Here is a 19,664-nt window from a genome sequence, read left to right on the forward strand (position 1 = left end):
TCTCTGATTTTGAAGCCCTTCAACAAGCACATTTGTTGCAAAGCATGGGCCACAGCAGGCAGCCCTCTGACAGCAGTATAGATAAATTTGTCTCAAGAGATGAAGCTGCTGAGCCAGGAGATCCAGAAAACAAGGTGAGACACTTAGGCCCGAGACTGCTCAGCATCCCGAGCTCCCGTGAGTGTTCGGCAGTGCCCTGGCTGCTGCCTGTCCACCAAGCTCTTGGCTTTCCCGTCGCTGAGCTTTTGCTCAGCTGTCTCCCCTTCGCATATTGACCTCTTCCCGGGTCTGCTCTGGTTTTCTGCCTCTCCAGGTGTGAGCGCGTCCTCACCATCTGGTGGTCATGCATGGCCTTGCAACATTCTTGGTTTTGTTCCATTGAATTGATTTGTTTGTTTGTTTATTTATTGTGGTAAAATACTCATAACAGAATTTACCGTCGTAACCATTTTGAAGTGTACAGTTCAGTGGTGCTAAGTGCATTCACACTGTTGTACAGCAGTCCCCACCATCCGTCCACAGAACTTTTCTCATCTTCCCAAACTGGAACCTGTCCCCATTAGACACTAACCTCCCGTTCCCCCGGCCCCCGGCCCCTCTCACCCACCATTCTGCTTTCTGTCTCTATGGATTTGGTGACTCTAGGGACCTCATATACGTGGAACCATGCGGGATTTGTCCTTTTGTGACCGGCTTGTTTCACTCAGCAGAATGTCCTCAAGGTTCATCCGTGTTGTAGCAGGTGTCAGAACGTGTTTACTACATTTTGCTTTTCTTTCTCCTCATCTCTTAATGGACACTTGGGCTACTTCCACATTTTGTCAGTTGTAAATAATGCTGTTATCAGTGAGTGTACAAATACCTCTTCAAGACCCTGATTTCATTTCTTTAGGGTATATATCAGAAGTGGAATTGCTGGATCATGTGATAGTTCCGTTTTTAATTTTTTGAGGAAACTCTGTACTGTTTTCCGCAGCAGCTGCACCATTTTACGTTCCTACCCAGAGTGCACCAGCGTTCCATTTTCTCCACATCTTCGCCAGCACTTGTTATTTTCTGCTTTTTTTGAGAGTGGCCATCACACGGGTGTGAAGTGGTGCATCACTGTGGTTTTGATTTGAATTTCCCTGATGATTAGTGATGTTGAGCATCTTTTCATGGGTTTATTGGCCATTCATATGCCTTCTTTGGAAAATGTCTATTCAAGTCCTTTGCCCATTTTTTAATCAGGTTGTTTGGGTTTTTTTGTTGCTGCTCACTTGTCCATTGAACTATTTTAAAATTATCTCTCTTGCTTACCTTTTCCATGTAAGTGTCCTGTATTCCCAGCTAATTTTAAATTCCTTGAGGGCAAGAAGTAGTGTTTTGTACTTAGTCCCTCCATGATGCTCAGTCGCTGTAGCGACCTCGGCTGTTCCTTCTGGGCCCCCTCGCACCAGGCCCACCCCTCGCAGCTTTGGGCTCCCCCAGGCTCTCTCCTCTGCCCGAGGAACTTCCCCCGGATGCCGGGTCTCAGCTGCCCTCCTGTGTGGCTCCCTCCCTGCACGTTGGGCTCATCCCTGCCACAGCCCACACGGCCCCGGGTCAGGACTCCCTCTGGCTGGTCTGATTCTGCTCTGCCGTGGCCCGTGAGGTTGGGCACCTGTGGGTGAAGGTAGGCGTCTCTGAATCCCAAGCGCCTGGCACAGCTGCTGTTCTGGAACTATTTGTTGGATGAACTAACGAATCAACGGGTGGGTTCCGTGATTATAAGACGTACAAGTGTCAGTTTTTCTGTTCCAGCCCTGCCGGATCAAAGGCGACATTGGCCAGTCCAGTGATGAAGATTCTGCTCCTCTTGTCCATTGTGTCCGCCTTCTGTCCGCTTCATTTTTGCTAACTGGGGAAAAACACGGTAAGTGTAGAAAGGCAGGTGCAGAGTTGAAGGGAATGACTTTAGGTTTCAGAGGTCATCTTGGGAACCAGCTTCGTGCTGCTGTTTGCAGCAGACAGAGTAGAATCTGGGGACGAGCTTTGGTTTTCACTGACCGGTGCGGGAGGGAGGGGAAGACGGGAGCAGCTTGTTTAGTGGGTCTAGTTTTGTGTATTTGGAAGCTAGATATGTGCTGCTTTGAAGCTGAAGGTGACCCAGGTGTATTTGTTTGCAGCCTTGGTTCCGGATAGGGATGTGAGGGTCAGCGTGAAGGCACTGGCGCTCAGCTGTGTTGGAGCTGCTGTGGCCCTTCACCCTGAATCTTTCTTCGGCAGACTTTACAGAGCACCGCTTGACACCATGGAATACCCTGGTACGTTCAAAGTTTGTATCTTATTCCTCATGTTCAGTCATTATTTTGAAAACTATTTCAAACCGTCTTGACTATTTTAGTTTTAGAGCACTAAGTTTTCTTAGCTAATTTGCGGCATTTGAGGTGTGTTCTCCATAAAACACATAGTCATGTTTCTAGCTTCCTGGACCCCCTATAGATATGCAGTGTTTAGTTGAAACACATACAACAAAGTGATAGAAATCTGGGAACATCAGGGCTTATTTGCATATGAATTGGATTTATACCAAAAGCACAAATTGTATATAATCAGAATTGCTTTGGGCCACAGCACCCAGGCCAGGTGTTCACACTCAGAGCCAGTGGGCACCGAGACCAGCTGGGGCAGCAGCGAGCCAGCCTCCTGTCGGGCACGTTCTGGGGCGTATTCTCACGATAGGGTGGACGGTGGGAAGACTCGCTCCCCTAAAGTTATCCTCCCGCCTGCTCTCTGTCTTTCCTTGGGCAAGGGGACAACCCATGCTTTTGAATTTATATTAGGTAAGTATGGACAAGTTTGAGGTTCTCTAATAATTTTTTGAGATGAAACCTTGGAATTTTGATTATTGGCTGACAACCTGGAATTATAATCCAGAAAATCTATTGTGTTGAAGGATGAATATAGAATCCTTAAACCCCGAAACGTTTTTACCACTGATGGTTATTATATTCAAGTCTTTTCTAGATTAGGATCACTGGCTCGCCCTCTTTTTCTTTCCTGAGAATTCAGCCTTTGCCCAGAGTTAGAAAGTTGACGGTAGGGACTTGTACAGTGGCCGGCCATCTCTCTCCACAGAGGAGCAGTACGTGTCAGACATCTTGAACTACATCGACCATGGGGACCCACAGGTCAGAGGAGCCACAGCTATCCTCTGTGGGACCCTTGTCTCCTCCATCCTCAGCAGGTCCCGCTTCCACGTGGGAGACTGGATGGGCACCGTCAGAACCCTGACAGGTAACGTCGAGTGTTCAGTTTTCAGTGTTGTCTCTTCCAGATGGCATTCTCATGTTCAGGTTCACATGAAGGTGTTTGTTCCTTGCTCTTCCGATCAGGAAATACATTTTCTCTGGTGGACTGCATTCCCCTGCTGCAGAAAACTTTGAAGGATGAATCTTCTGTTACTTGCAAGTTGGCTTGTACAGCTGTGAGGGTGAGCATAGTCATTTGTGGAAATCACTTCTTTGATTAGTGGAAATTTTACCAATGTTACAGTTAAAATTGGAGCTTAACATTAAATATTTCCAGATATTCTAAACAATAATAAACATCTGTGTATCCACCACTCAGCCTTAGAAGGAAAACATTGCCAACAGTTAGGGTTTAATAGACTTTGATTTAGATCTCAGAATATTTGTTTGAAGTATACCTTCCCTAAAGGGTGTCTGTACCTTGCTCACATTAAGTGTAAAACCTGTTGAATTAAAAAAACAACTCTTTCAGGCCCATAGAATGGATAGAGTTAAAGTGAGGCATAGGGGTTATTTAATCCCCTTTGTTTTTTGTGTCGAGGGAGAGCCCCAGTCCTTTATGTGGTAGGAAACTTTATATCAGCTGGTTCATAAATCACAACTGGCTAGTCAACAGCAGTCCAAGTTAACCAGTAAAAATCAAAACAAAACCCCTACAATTGTCAGATTTATGGGATACCGTTCCTTTGGCCCGGCCAGAATTGTTCCTCAGTTCGAGTTGTTTGCCAAGTTTCAGTCAGTCTGTCTTTGCTGGAGCAGAAGGAAGGGGGTTGGCGGCAGGCATCAGGCCATGTGTGGAACTGCCCACGAGTGTGCTCAGGGCTCGGGGGAGGGTGCAGCCTCGGAAGCCCCGTCCTGTCCGCTCGTGCGGCCAAGGGCAGGGTCACGTCAGGAAGGGCTCGGGTGCTGTGTCCCGTGTGCTGGGCCCGCGGCTGAGCTCGGGTTTAGCGGTGGCGGTGTGGCGCGTGGTCGGTGATGGTGAGGCTGGTGTCCGGGAGGAGAGGCCAGGGTAGAGGCAGAGACGGGGGGAAGAAAATAATTTTGTGGAAGGGACACATTTACTTTGCAACTCGAGTTTATGGAGGTGAGTGTATATGATAAGGGTTTCTGAGAGATGTGGAAACAGGGCAGCATCCCTGTCGCTGTTAAAGGAAGACGGAGCGGGGACGGTGGGAGGGGTCGGCGTGGGAGGGGTCGGCGGAGGCCCACCTGCCGCCCGCTGTGCCTTCCAGCTCTGCGTCATGAGTCTCTGCAGCAGCAGCTACAGCGAGTGGGGGCTGCAGCTCCTCACCGACATGCTGGCCCTGCGGAGCAGCTCCTACTGGCTGGTGAGGACGGAGCTTCTGGAGACCGTGGCAGAGATCGACTTCAGGTGAGTGAGTCGGGCTCATTGGGTCGGCGAACCACAGCCGCTCCCAAGTCTGAACAGGCGTTGGAAGGCCCGGTCCCCTGCTGCCAGTAGTGACGCTTATCAAGTGACCCGTGTCAGCATCGGAGTGGTTTGCACGGCTGCCGCTTCCCGTCTCCTCCTTGACTTTGCCCCCTTCCTGGAATGTTTACGTACAGGCAGAGGAGTGGGGTTTTCCAGTAGTCTTAGTCATCTAGGTGTTCTGGGTGGTGTGAATAAAAGAGCTCGAACTTCTAAGACAGTGAAGCTTGTGTCACTTGTGCTTGTTTAAACGAGTATACTTAGCACTGTACTGAACTTAGCTGATCTGTATTGTGTTGCAGTTAAAAATAACTTATGATGCCTTGCAGTTTTCATTTTCTAAGAGTAAATTTTCTTTCCAGGTGATTTCTCTCCATGCTTTCTTTTAGACGGGAAATTGTCCTTTATTGTCCGGGAACATTGTGCTTTTAAGCCGCCATTTATAGAGTGCTTGTTGCGTGCCAGGCTGGGCTAGGTGACCTCTGTGGGTTACCTTCTCTCAACCTCACAACATCTCCATGAAGTCGGGGTTGCTTTCACCTACGCCTCGCAGACAGGACCCTGAGCGGGGCGGGCGGGCCGGTCTTGGGGAGGCGCCAGAGTCTCAGCCCCCTCCCCACAGTCTGCCCCTCTGAGCTGATTCTGTAGGGCACTTGGGTCTTTCAAAATAACAGCTGCTTATATCCATTTTGAAGGAAAATAGTTTCCTGAGTAGTGTCTGACTGAGTCTGGAGTCAGGAGAGCAGTGTAAATTCTACTTGTTTGGAAAACATGAGTCTTTCTGCTGTTTTAAGCAAGGCTGCCTCAGAGCCTTCCCTGGCTCTTGGTTAATGTGCTGGAACCGGCCGTCTTCCTTGCTCTGTCAGTCGTGCAGGCCATCAGCGGGTGTTTGTTCAGTAACTAAATTGTTTCATTGTGAAATATGTTCTTTTGTGTTAGGTTGGTGAGCTTTTTGGAGGCAAAAGCAGAAAACCTACACAGAAGGGCCCATCATTATACAGGGGTAAGCCCTTCATTTTTGTGAGGCCGTGATTTAACTTCCAGGAAGTGCACTTTCCTAGTGGAGTAGAATGTCTTGGAATGCATTCTGTCCTAGATTTATTTCACATGAAGTATTTATTGACATCATGAAAGTTGTGATTGTATGCGTGACTTTAGGACTAGTGATGTTGAGTTCTCCCTCACTGGCTTTCCAAAATATCTGACCTAAAACTTAGTTAATATATCTGTTTTTATTATCCTTCTTTCCAAAGCTTTTAAAACTGCAAGAACGAGTGCTCAATAACATTGTCATCTATTTGCTTGGGGATGAAGACCCCAGGGTGCGCCATGTTGCTGCAGCTTCGTTAACGAGGTACTTACCAAGTATTTTATCTCTTTTCACTTTCTTGGTTAAAGTACTAAATGATATGAGAATGGGAAGAGAGGGGAAAATTCAGAGGACGTGGGGCAGTATTCCTAAATCTTTTGAGCTCACAGTCAGCTACTCTTAAACTATCAAAAAAGGTATTTTTCACTACCTTAAGGGTCTAAAATGGAAATTTAAACAACAAAGTACTAGCTTCATATTATAAAAGTAATGCACTTTCATGGCCAGAATTTTGAAATATGGAGACTAGCACTGGAAAAATCACCTTTGGTTCTACCATTGGAGATAACCACTATTAACATTTTTTCCTGTATATCCTATGTACAAGTTTCTTTTTCAAAATTGGGACAAAATGTACATGCAGTTCTGTTATCTGATAATTTCCACATAATCTATTATTAGCATCTTCCTGTTGGAAATACTCTTCTAAAAAAGAAATTTTAACTGGCATTGTTGTCTGGGGCGGCACCCTCTGTTCAAATATATTCATATTTCCGTACTGAAGTGCATGACATTTCATATAGTGTGAGATAAATAAAGCCTGTAAATATTGTTTTAAAACTTTTTTAGTTAGTGGCCACTTTTTCACTATGTAGTTGTGATAAATTTTTATATAAATGTTGGATATTAAATCTTTATTGATTTAAATAATGAATAATGGTTCAGTGACTGTTGTTATACATAAATGTTTATGTGTAATTTTTTTCCTTAGAATTAATTTCTGGAAGTTGAGTTACTAGGCCAGGCAAGCTTTCTGATTTTCCCTAGTAGCTTTATTGAGGTATAATTTTATATCTCTAAAATTTACTCATTTTAAGTGTACAGTTAAATGAGTTTTGGTAAATTTACAGAGTTGTGCAACCTTCACCACAATCCAATTTTACAACATTTCCATCATCTCAAAAAGGTCTTTTGTGCCCATTTGCAATAATTCCCAATTCCCACCTGGCCACAGGCAACCACTAATCTGTTTCCTGACTTTAGAGATTTGCCTTTTCTACATGTTCTATATAAATGAGGTCACATAATAAATAGATGGGACTTTTGCGCCTGGCTTCTTCTGCTTAGTTTCTGAGATTCATCCATGCTACGTGGTGTGTTTGTTCCTTTCATTGTTGAATAGTATTCTGTTACATAGATAATACTCTATTTTATTTATACATTCACCAGGTGGTATTATTATTTTCACTTTTTGACTACTATGAATCATGCTTTTCATTTCTCATGGGTAGATACCTAGAAGTGGATTTTTATGGGTTTTGGTACTTACTGTGAAATTACTGTCCAGAAACAGATCAGTTTATGCTCCCACTCCCAGAATATGATTGTGCCTGATTCTTCTCACCAAAACAGTATTTCAAAAGAAGTTAAATATGTGTCAGTTGTTCAGGCACTCATTGGTATTTCCTATTAAAGTAACTTTTATCTTGTTTTAAAAGTAATGTTTACTGAACAAGATTTAGGAAAAATGTGAAGAAGGAAATAAAAATCTTTGTAATCAAACTGCTCAAAAGGAAACCAGTTACATTTCGGTGGATATTCTTTCGGTTTTCAATGTGGTCATTTGCATTTCTTTGATTACTTGTGAGGTGTACCTTTTCATGGATTTAACTGGATTTATATAACTTACTTGATCAAAGATCTTGGATCTTTACGATTTTCTGTGAATGATAGTAGTTTATTAAACCTTAGGAAAAAATTATACTTACGACCAGGTCTTCATGGAGGAAAGAGACTTTAACTAAAGACACTGGGTTTGCAAACTAATGTGATAAAACAGTTGACTGTTTCTAAAAGTTATGGGCCCGTCTGTAGGTGTGTGAGTGCTCACACAGGGCGTGTGCCGAGTGCTGATTGCAGGGAGGAGCCCATGTGCCCCCTGCATTCTGCCTCTGAGTTCACTTTGGATTTGTGAGGGACCTCAGCTGGAGCTCTGCACCTGGGAGTGTGTGGGACGGTTTTGCAGACAAAATTGCAGAAGAGAGTAAGGGACAGCCCCTGGCATTCAGATCTGCCCTGTACTCAGTGCTTCCTGTGCACCTTGGCTTCACGCACTTGTTGATGCTGATCAAGATGGTTAGAAAGAGAACTTCCAGGGTTTTTTAAATCAAAGCATTTAATTATGTGTAGAGAGATGTATGTAACTGCATGACAGACAGGAAGAGAGTCCAGCGCCTGGTCTTTTCAGAGCGGGTGTGTGGGGGAGTGGCCCTGCGATCGGAGCCTCTGCTCTTAATTCCCCTGACGAAGGAAGTGTCCGTGGGTAGCCGGAGGGAGGGGATCACAGGTGGGTTTCAGGTACTTTCTAAGGGAAATAAACCTTGCTTTTATGTCAGGCTTGTCCCGAAGCTGTTTTATAAGTGCGACCAAGGACAGGCTGACGCAGTCGTGGCCATGGCGAGAGGTCAAAGCAGCGTTCACCTGAAGCCTCTCATGCACGAGGCGCAGCCTCCATCTCACTTCTCCGCCAGCACCATAACCAGGTACCCCTGCTAGCCGAGGAAAGTGTGCCCTGGGCTCACTCTAAAGCCTCGTGTTTTCTAGAGAAAACGCTTGGAATAGGCGTTCCTCCCTTGATGGGGCGCTTCTCTTTTTCAGGGTCTACCACCCCGCCTCTTTATTTAAGCTCTGCTGCAGCCACACAGCAGTGACCTCGTAAATCGTATGATCTGTTTGTTATGAGCCACATACCGACAGCTGTATTTTTCTCTAGGACTCTAATGCTATGTCTTCTCTAAAAATTTGCCCTTAAAATTTTCACTTTATTTGTGTTACCTATGAAGAGTATAGTTATGTCATGACATTAATGTTTAGGTGAGCAGGTTGTTAAAGAGTGTCAGTGTTATTTAGGGTTATCGCTAGTTCAGTGATGTGCAATTATTATTTTTCACATTTCTGTGTGAGAGTCTTTTAAATAAAATTTCAAATGGTTGTACACAGCCCATTCTTTTCTATGTCTTTTAGACTAGAAGACTAACATAGACTGTTTTTTATTGTTGAGGACAGGACACTGAGGGAAACAAAAGTGAATCAACGCTAATCCTGCCTGGGCTTCATTTATGTAGTTGGGGAATTAGAATTTGTATGTAACTACAAGGAGGGATTGAAATTGACACGTGCCATGAATGGAGTATGGAAAAGTGGCAGTACTGTAATGGGAAAGGACTTTATTTTGTCCAGAATCAGGAGTAGATTCATGAAGCATTTCTTTTAACTTAAAAGCTTGAAAAATGGGCAGCTTTGGACACGTAGAGAGATTGCGGGCAAGGCTGTGTTGAAGAGAGCATTGCTCCAGTGCTGTGGTGTTGGGAACTGGAGGAGGAGAGGGGTGATTTCAGCCATTTTCCTAGAATAATGACCACATTTATTCCCAGTCTTTCTTTAACTTAAACGTCAAGACTGCTTTAACCTCTTGTAGCCTTTAATCTTAAAATTTTAAGTGCCATTTGAATTTTGAAAATGTCATAAGCTTCAGTGGTAGATTATAAGTCTCCACGTCTCTTTCTCATTAGAATATATAGAGGCTATAACCTACTACCAAGCATAACAGACGTCACTATGGAAAATAACCTTTCGAGAGTCATTGCAGCAGTTTCTCATGAGCTAATCACATCAACCACGAGGGCGCTCACAGTAAGACTCTTTTGGTTGGTCTTAATGAGGTTACTTTTCAGTAGTTTGTGTGGTCAGTTCTTAACGGTAGGATGCTTGTATTAGAGCTCTTATATGTGCGGCTTACTAAGAAATTGTGCTTCTGTGAATAAAACCTGGGTTTATTCCAATGGGGATGGAAACAACTTTTTTTTTTTCTGAACATTAAATATGTTCAGCCAGGGGAACTCCCCAGCGGTCCGGTGGTTAGGAATTGGCGCTTTCACTGCCGCGGGCCTGGGTTCAGTCCCTGGCTGGGAACTAAGATCCCACAAGCCGCGCGTCGCGGCCAAAAAATTAAAATCAATCAATCAATCAATCAGCCAGTCTAGGAAGACATAACAAAGAAAAGAAAAACTACCATAATCTGAATTGGTAGTATATCAGAAGTTTAAAATATCTCTAGAATAATTGACTCAGTGACTTTATAATACATACGAAGCGGAAAAAAATCAGAAATGCCAACAAAGATTTTTGTGTAATGTGATTATCTGTATCATTATTTGTGATGCTGAAATTGTAAAAGAACCATAATGTCCAAGAGTCCAAAACTGATTAAGTTCTGCTTATAACTAAATTCTGTGTAGATGGTGATATGTTTATTATGCACTTATTAACATGGTGCTTTGGAGTATTTTGAACAATCTGTAGAATGACCATCTGGATTATAATGAGTGAGAAAAGGCGCAGTACAAAACTATGTATGCCTGTGCCCAGACAGATCTTGCTTATGAAAAATAATGTTCACATTAAACACATTTCTTACATACTTAAGAAAATGATTGGCAGAAAATTTCCAAAATAAATTTTAGGATTATGCTTTTTAAGATATTCACAAATTTTCTAAAATGAACAAGTCTAACTTCCATAATCAGAAAAAAAGAATGTTATACGAAAGTAGTGCCAGTTTGCTGATTACCAGGTTAAATCTTGTCATTTATTTTATGTGACAGAAGGAATGCTTTCATGTTGTGAAAACTCAGGCAATTATGATTAGACGATCTTGATAAGTATATAAGTGCCTTTCAAACTTAAATATTGTTTGGGCTGTCTGCAGTTTGGTCTTCCCTTGATTTGTTCAAAATATTATAAACATTATTTGTATTTATTGTGGCCTACATATGTCAGACAGTGTTCTAGGCTTGGGATGTAAAAACAAAGAGGATCTGTGCCCTTGCGGTTCTTTCAGTCTGGTTAGGAAGATGGACATTAATCTGCTGGAGCAGATGGGGTGGGGTGAGCTGGGGTAGGAAGGGCATTCCTGGTGGGGGCGGGGAGCACGATGGTTAAAGTTCGAGGCAGAGGAGGTGCATCACTCCTGGCCTCTCATCACTGGGATATATATAATCGACCCTCCTTAAACCTGTATCTCAGTTGTCCAGCTGTATCTTCTAAGGTATGAACTTGTATCGTGGGAGGACAGATGTCTTATCGTTAGATACAGATCGCAATTTTGTTTTCATTGTTCGTACTCTTTATAAAGGGAAAAAGGAGGTTCAATTTAATAAACTTTTTTGGTGTTTGAGTGTGATTTTCTCATTCCTTTCTTCTTTAGTTTGGATGCTGTGAAGCTCTGTGTCTTCTTTCAACTGCCTTTCCAGTTTGCATTTGGAGTTTAGGTTGGCATTGTGGGTATGTATTTTCCTCGGCGCATGGCTGTCTACAATTATGTGATACAAACATAGTTATACGGATCCCTTTCTTTCTTTCTTTTTAAGTCTCACCTTAACAGTTTCACCTTTTGGAAAAGTACCCATTGGAATATTTACTTCTGCCCTGTTAGTTGTGTGGGAAGCTAGAGAAGGAGCTATTGGGAAATACTGAATTACTTGTAATTCTGATGGATGTCACATGCTCACTCTTAAGCATTTTGGAGGATCTGAGGGTATGATTTGCAGGTTAATTTAAGGGAATTTGCATATGCTGGCAAAAGACTTTTCTAATTGGCTTGATTCTCTCCAAAATTATTCACTATTCACTATTAAAAACTTAGAAACATTTTTCATTTGAAATCAAATGTGAGCTATCGTGCAAAATTGTAATCAATTACAAGAGTAATTTAGGAACTATTATATTTATATTAGCAGTTCTCATTTAAAAATGGTTTTCTTCCAGTAGATGGCCCTCACAGCATCTGTGAAATAATTCTGAGTCTTCTACAGCATTAAGGAGTAAGCTTTTGTCATGTATACTGATAACTGAGACAAATTTAGTAACTCTCCATCACATTTGGAAGGAAATCTGCAGATTTCTTGTGTGTGTCAGCGTATGGCCAACTAACTTTGCTTGGAGTAGGTGCGTTCTCTGGTCCTGGGTGATGGCTTTCCTGTGTCGTAGATGCAGCATTAGACCTGACTTCAGAGCAACTCTGGTGTTGGGGTAAACGTGCTAAGTCAGTCGAAAGAGAGGTAAAAGTTATCAGAGTAACCAGTTCCAATACTTCCAGTCAGATCTGCTACCTGATTTCCTGTCTCGGATGACTTTCATGGGACTGTGGTTACAAGAAAGATGCTAGTTCACAGTAGTAAAATCGCTTTATGAGCTGGCATGAAAGGAACAGTGATGTGCCTTCCTTTTGGTTCATAAGAGAAAGCAAGGCTGTTATCTTACAATTTTTCTGTAATTCGATCTTGCAAATGTCTGCTTTCAGAGTGCCCCCACTGAGCGCCTCTGATGAGTCTAGAAAGAGCTGTACTGTGGGCATGGCCACGATGATCCTGACCCTGCTTTCATCAGCCTGGTTCCCACTGGATCTCTCAGCCCATCAAGATGCTTTGATTTTAGCCGGGAACTTGCTTGCAGGTATTGGTACTGAGTTGAAAGAGGGACTCTAGGTCTTTAACTTTTGATTTCCTTTGGGGGGTGGCGGCGGTGAGCGCATGGAGGAAAAGTATTGAGGTCATTGCCAGGGATGGCTTGTTCCTTTAGTCAGAATTTCAGACATTACCGACAGGCATAAATGTGTACTGCAGGCAGCTATCCTGTACCGAGTATTTTAAAGCAGCCCTTTCCCGATCTAGCCCCTCAGTTAGCTATAGGTAAACTCATTTCTAATTTCATTTTAGCGGGCACCCTGTGCAGGTACTGTCGCAGGCACGGGGCCATGAGAAAGTATGGTGTGTGGGCTCCGTTCTCGATTTGAATGTGGGTTTGCAGCGACACACGTCAACAGAAGTTCAGTGGCCGACGGAGCGGCTGTAATCACTGTCAGGGATTAGGGCAGGAAGCGACACCTACGGGCTGGCAGGAGAGGGGACACCAGACGGGGCACAGCGCACGTGAAGGCGTGCAGACGTGAGAGGGTGTGTGACGTTTGAGTGCTAAGTACTGTGGATAGTGTGTGAGGGCGAGGACGACGATGGAGAATGTGGCTGGTGAGGGATCTGTCTCCGTTAATGAGGACTTAGTCTGTTGGCTCTGGGAGGGACTAACAATCTGGGTAGTATTTTAGGAAGATCACTCGGCTGACGTGAATGTGGATTGGAGGAGAAGTTAGGGAAACCCGTACTTAAGGCAAGATCAAGAGAGTCTGAACAAGATAATGGCTGTGGGTTGTGTGGGAAGAGACCCATTAAAAGAGAGTGAAGGGGGCAGAGTCAGCACATCTGGATCACCAGTTGAACTTCAGCTGTAAAGATCAGGAGGGGCACTGTCACATCCTGGGTGGATATGTGATGGCGGCCTTCATGGAGGTTGGGGACACAGATTCAGGGGGAGATGTCGGTTTCCTGTGGAACCTGAGGCATCAGTGGGCCCCCAGGTGGAGGTGTCCAGCAGACTCTCGACGTAGACGGGTCTGAAGGACTTACGTCTTGGCCCCATGCTGTGGAGCTGGGGAGGTAACGTGTGTGCCCGTATCACAGCCAGTGCCCCCAGATCTCTGAGGAGTTCGTGGGCCTCCGAAGAAGAGGCCAGCCCTGCAGCCACCAAGCAGGAAGAGGTGTGGCCAGCTCTGGGTGACCGGACCCTGGTGCCCATGGTGGAGCAGCTCTTCTCCCACCTGCTGAAGGTGGTCAACATCTGTGCACACGTCCTGGATGATGTGGCTCCTGGACCAGCAATAAAGGTAACTCCTTGCTTGGGCAGCTGTTTTCAGCTGGTCCAGCTGGCTTCGTGGGCCTCCAGGCATGCCTCTGTTTATTCATCTGTCCCTTCCTTATCCTCTTTTGCTTTAAATAAACAAAATTGCTCATATCATGACACCAGATTTAACACCTAGATGTGCTCATCCAATTTGTAGCCCATTTGGTATCGTCTGTCATTTACTATCACCTGTGAGAGGGAAATACCTGGCTTTATTCTTGGGCTTTCAGTGTTGGCCGAGAAAGCTCAGCATTGAAGCCGGTCTCTCCCGAAATGTTTTGCTTTTCTTTGAAGTACAGTTCAGTGAAAACTATTCACACAGTGAATTTAAGATGGCTCAGTTCACTTGTAATTGTATCTGTTGGTTCACTCTCTCTCCTGTCTCTTCCACCTTGACAGCTCAGGTTCTCCTCTAGCTGCCAATTTGGTCCCCCTGCTGCTACAAGCTTCTCTCGAGTCCTTTCTCCCAGCTTAACCCCTGAATTAGTGTACTGCTTCTCTGACACTGGCCTTCTTTGCAAAACCTCTCGGGCCCTGGACTCAGTCCACTGCTTCGGCCGTCGATTCTTTAACCCCTGCTGGCCTGATTTATGCCAGTTCCCCATAGCAACGCTCCCTGCCAAGACCCGCCTTTGACTCTCGTGGGTGCTTCGCAGACCCTGTCTCACCTCCCCTCTGCATCTCCCAGGACCACCTCTCCTGTACTGAGGCATTCTCTCTGGTGGGCTTCCGAATCCTCTGACCCGCTTCTACTGCCTGGGTACTTCCTAGTTTAGTCTTCTTCCCACCATCCGTGCTTTCCAGGGCTCTGTTCTCAGTCGACCCCTCTCCATATTCTCTGGCCCAGGGCTGTACAGCACAGCTCTCTGTAAGGATGGAAACGTTCCATCTACACCAGCTGGGACAGTAGCCACCAACCCCATGTGGCAACCAAGCACGTGAAATGTGGCCAGGGCAACTGAGGAACTGAACTTCTGATTTTGTTTAATTGTCATTAAATTTAAATTTAAGTAGCCACCTGTAGATCATGGCTCTAGCGTGGGACCGGGCAGCTCAGTGCAGTCAGGTCTACTCTCAGGTCTTCAGTATCTAAGCGGGGCAGACCCCAGACCTGTCTTCGGAGTCCAGTGTGGCCAGCTGCCATGGGTCACCTCTACTTGAGCGATCTGTAGAAATCTCATTCGGTCTAAATCTGGACTTCTTGGTCTCCTCCCCAGCCGGTGCTTCTCCCCGTCTCTCACTCCATATTTCTCAAGCTAGAATATGGGAGTCGTCACAGCTCTTCATCTTGCTCACCAAATTCTTTGTTTTCTCTCCTAAGTATCTTGCAGAGAGCCCATATATGTATATGCATACACGCATATACATTTACACATATCCATACACGCACATGTAGCTGCACACACATGTATACACTTTTCTCTATGCTCACTGCCGCTGTTCTGGTCCAAGCTGATGTAGTATCTCCTTTGCACCACTGCAGTGGCCTCGCTGAAACAACATTATTAACATATCATACAGTTACAGTGCCATTCACACACCACACACCATGCACCTCACCCATTTAAAGTGTATGACTCTGTTTTAGTACACCCAGAGTTATTTGGCCATCACTACAATCCATTGTAGAACCCAAAAAGGAGCGCTGTACCATTTGGCTGTCATCCCCCGGCCCTCCCATGCCCCCAGCTCCAGGCAACCACTGAGCTACTTTCTGTTTCTGTACATCTGCCTGTTCTGGACATTGCATGTCAGTGCAGCTACACAGCTGGTGTCCTTTGTGACTGGCTCCTTTCACGTAGCGTGTTTTCCAGGTGCAGCAGCTTCTTTCCCGGTCTCTCTAGCCCTTCCCTGTCAGCCACTGTGCCCTTTGTGCAGACAAGGCTCCGAGGTGTAGGGTGGCCTCTCTCAGATCGTGGAGGGGGTGAGCAGCAGAGCTGAGGCGCCCGCGCCACTGCCTCCTGCCGTGTGGGGCTGGGGCGTTCTGTACTGTCCTGTGTTTGCAGAGTGTGGGCTTTGTGGAGGGTCTGGGTTTGTTGCCTCCTACCTCTGCTGCTTGTTAGCTGTGACCTTGAATAAGTCACTTCATCATCGCTGAGCCTATTTCCTCATTTGAAAACGGAGTTCAGAGCATTGCTTTGTACCCTGTTTCACGCCCTGGCTCCCAGAGAGAGCCCCATTGCTTGCTATTGGAGGTGGCATGCCGGGGCTCCGGGGGCCTCCTGAGACCCCGCCTGACCGCCTGAGGGCTCCTCCGTCTCTGAGCGTTCATGGTGCTCCCATTAGGAAATGCTGGGTCAGTTCCCACCACGTGCAATTGTTGTGTGGGCTAAAGTGGATGGTGCGTGTACGGAGTCTGAACTTCATAAATGTGGATTCAAAGAAGAGAAATGGATTGCACGGGTGAATGGTAGAAGCACATACCATAGTTTTCAGTTCTGTGTTGGTTACACTTCCTTCACAGTTTGTTTTCTATTTTAGGCAGCCTTGCCATCTCTAACAAACCCGCCTTCTCTGAGTCCAATCCGACGGAAGGGAAAAGAGAAGGAACCCGGAGAGCAGGTGTCTGTACCCGTGAGTCCCAAGAAAGGCGGTGAGGCCAGTCCAGGTGTGAGGCCACGGCGGGGGAGTGGGAGGGGGCGGGCTTGGGGGTGCCTGTCTGTATTACAGTGGTTTAGGACTAAAGCTTACATTCATGTCAAGGTTAATATTACAGCTTGGTAGTTTTGGGAAATAAAATACATAGCAATGAAGCCAGAGAAATGGTTTCCCCAGGTGTGGTTTCAGGTATTGAATATTACTTACTGAGTGTACACAGACCACATTTTGGTCTTACGCACGTCTGAACGTTGCTTGCCAATGTGGGGTCCCAGCCGTCTGCAGGCGTCTGGTGCACAGCAGGGCGCTGTGCCCTGTGCTTCCCATGCTGTGCCTCCCCGCTTCTCCTCTTCTCACTGACTGATTTTCAGTAAGGGAGGGGGGTGTAGACGGCTAGGAATAGAGTGGGGTGACATCGTTGATTCTGATGTGTGGAGAATTCTGAAATAGGGAATGGAAATTTTACCTGTGGAAGGGCTGAGGGAGAAGTAAAGTGGGGATAAAATCATCTGAGTGAGACGAACCTGAGAAATTGACACACACTTGGAGGGGAAAGTCTTGGAATAGAAGGGGCCAGAGTGACCATGTGACTCTGCCTATGACGTATGTGGTCCGTGCCACTCTTGGTGGGTACAGAGCAGAGGCGACCAGACGCCTGTCTGCTTGTGCTGCCACCAAGTCTGTTCACATGCCACCTCACAGTGCCGGGGCCGGACAAGATTCTCCCGTTCATTTTGCTTATAAAGCGTTTATGTTAAGCATTTTATTAATTTTAAAACTTTATTTAATTTTTTGGCTGCACCACACGGCTTGTGGGATCTTAAGTTCCCCGACCAGGGATTGAACCTAGGCCCCAGCAGTGAAAGCATCAAGTCCTAACCACTGGACCGCCAGGGAATTCCCTATGTCAAGCTTTTTTTTTTTTTTTTTTTTTTTTTAAGAGTTCTGAAAATGCTTATTCATTCAGTTCAGCAGTAAAGCATTTTAAAAGAAACTATTTTCTAAGTATTGATGACAATACCAGTGGAAGATTTACCAGCTAAAAAGCTTCAGAACTTTATAAATGCAAAGTTATCAGTATGTGACTGATCATCTTTCTGATGCATTAAATAAACTAAGGACCCCAAATCATAAATCTTTAAAATCTTACACGGTGCTTGGCTTTTAATATTTAATATCAGCTTAATGATAGTGTGTGTACCCTGACAGTTTTCAGAGCATGTTCACATCACCCCTGTTTGATTGCTTACAGGGCTCGTGACCTAAGTCGACCAGAGGTCAACCCCATCGTGCCCCTGGGAGCCTTGTGCTCCGAGAGGTTTTGAGATTGACCGAAGGTCACGTCAGTTGTTCCTCTGACTCACAAACAGGCAGCCAGGCCAAACCAAACACATAACAGCATCACACTGCTTTTCTTCTTTTTCTTCTTTCTATTTTATTTTGTCATCTTATGGGTGGTACTCAGAGTCTACTTATGTTCATTAGTCAATTTCTTGTTATTGTGAATTAATCAAAAAGTCAGGAAAAATTTGAATTTTATCCTACTAGAATACAATAAAAATAATTATTACTAGCAGTCTTTTTTAAACTTGGTGTGTGTTTACTTTTGATCTAAAAGTTTATTTTGTGTGGTGTGTTTAAAGCCTCTCGACCATCTGAAACCTCAGGGCCTGTTGCAGCAACCAAGTCCTCGTCACTGGGGAGTTTCTATCACCTTCCTTCTTACCTTAAATTGCACGATGTCCTGAAAGCTACACACGCAAACTACAAGGTACTGCTTCTTTTGTAAAAATACACTCATTCACACATTTCAGAGGATTGTCGATGTTTTTCTTAAGATTGTAGCTTATAGACATACAATATAAGTAAGTAAGTTAGACCTTTGGGATATGAGTTACAATTAGCTTTTTCAGCTTTGTCTTTCAGCTTTGTTTACAGTCGCTTCCATCATAACAAAAGTTTAGGATTTTCATTGGGAAAGTGATGTCTTTATGGTTTATTGATGCCGTGTCTGGGCGTCCCAAGATCGCCCACGTTCAGAGATCCGCTAGAAGGTCTTGTGGGACTGAGCATGTGGTTGTAGTCACAGCGAGGGTTCCTCACGGCAGGGCGGGGAGGACACACAGCCAGCCCCTGAGGGGAAGGATGCCAGCAGAGTCTGGAGCAACCTCTGCCCCCCATGAGGGCCACTCGGAGGACCCCACCCGCCCCCGCCCTCAACTAAAGTGCAGCCGCGTGCTGGTTACAGAGGCTCCCTCTGCCTTCACAAACCAAAGTTCACACTCACAGAGGAGAGCAGGGGTCCAGCATCAACACATTGTTTGATAAGGCAGTCCAGGCACAGTGAGCCACCCTTGTGCTCAGGGCGAGTCTGACGCCAGTCTAGGGAACTGTTTACTGGCTGAGTTCCCAGGCACCCCCGAGGGCCAGCCCTGCAAGCAGCTTTCTGGAAGGGTAGCAGTCTGCTCTGTTGCCTCTCGCACAGGTACGCTTCTTCCTTAGGACTTTCTCATTCTGAGATGATGATGACATTTTATTTATTTATTCGGGGCCGCGCCACGTGGCTTGAGGGGTCTCAGTTCCCTGACCAGGGATTGAATCCCGGCCACAGCAGTGAAAGCCCAGAATCCTAACCAGTAGGCCACCGGGGAACTCCCCTCATTCTAAGATTATTAAGGAAAATCTCCCACGGTTTCATTTAGGGCTTTTCATTGTTTTCTTCCATTCCGTTTTTTGTGTGTTTAGACTATGCTGTCTGCAGTTTGTTAGATATGAAGTATGCATCTAACAGGTTTTTTTTCCAGCTGCCTAACCAGTTGCCCCTACAGTTTCCCAAATAGTCCATTCTCTGGCACTAATGGGTTTTGAAATACTACCTTTGTCACATACTAAATTCTCATAGTTCTGTATTTCCATTTACTCCTTTATTATATGAGTCTGTCCATCTGCTCATCCATTAGAAGCACACTTCCTGATTATTGTAGCTTCATAATGTATTTTTGAGGAGATCAGTTACCCCATTTTACTTTAGAATTTCCCTGGATATTCTTATTTATTTTTGCATATGGACATGAGAATAAGCTTATCTAATTCCAAAGAAAGTTGAGGGTTTTTCCATTGGGATTGTGTTAAATTTGTAGATTAATTTGGGGAAAACTGATATCTTACACGCTAAGCCTGCCCGTCCAGAGTGTGAGATGCTTTTTTTTGTGTTGGAAGCTTCCTGTTTCCTCAGAAAGGCACCTCAGAAGCACATGAAATT

General features: G+C 45.1%; 1 protein-coding gene across 15 annotated transcripts in view; it reads left to right on the forward strand.

Moving 5' to 3' along the window:
• Positions 1-19,664, forward strand: part of HTT (huntingtin) — a 136,763-nt gene that overhangs the window by 50,014 nt on the left and 67,085 nt on the right. For all 15 annotated transcript variants that reach the window (XR_016393181.1, XR_002642197.3, XR_002642199.3 and 12 more), the window contains 15 exons: positions 16-134; positions 1,783-1,894; positions 2,148-2,285; positions 3,100-3,258; positions 3,357-3,454; positions 4,505-4,644; positions 5,641-5,704; positions 5,955-6,055; positions 8,407-8,553; positions 9,583-9,703; positions 11,277-11,353; positions 12,372-12,523; positions 13,585-13,787; positions 16,286-16,412; positions 18,046-18,173. Coding sequence is in view for 11 of the 15 variants with exons in the window: in XM_089911416.1 (XP_089767542.1) it covers positions 16-134; positions 1,783-1,894; positions 2,148-2,285; positions 3,100-3,258; positions 3,357-3,454; positions 4,505-4,644; positions 5,641-5,704; positions 5,955-6,055; positions 8,407-8,553; positions 9,583-9,703; positions 11,277-11,353; positions 12,372-12,523; positions 13,585-13,787; positions 16,286-16,412; positions 18,046-18,173 (1,886 nt within the window). In the remaining 4 variants the exon portion in view is untranslated. The remainder of the gene's footprint in view (positions 1-15; positions 135-1,782; positions 1,895-2,147; positions 2,286-3,099; positions 3,259-3,356; positions 3,455-4,504; positions 4,645-5,640; positions 5,705-5,954; positions 6,056-8,406; positions 8,554-9,582; positions 9,704-11,276; positions 11,354-12,371; positions 12,524-13,584; positions 13,788-16,285; positions 16,413-18,045; positions 18,174-19,664) is intronic.

Source organism: Delphinapterus leucas, chromosome 5 (genome assembly GCF_059928025.1).
Source record: "Delphinapterus leucas isolate spDelLeu-1000000601 "Yukka" chromosome 5, BTC_Dleu_Yukka2, whole genome shotgun sequence".
Classification (NCBI taxonomy): Eukaryota; Metazoa; Chordata; class Mammalia; order Artiodactyla; family Monodontidae; genus Delphinapterus; species Delphinapterus leucas.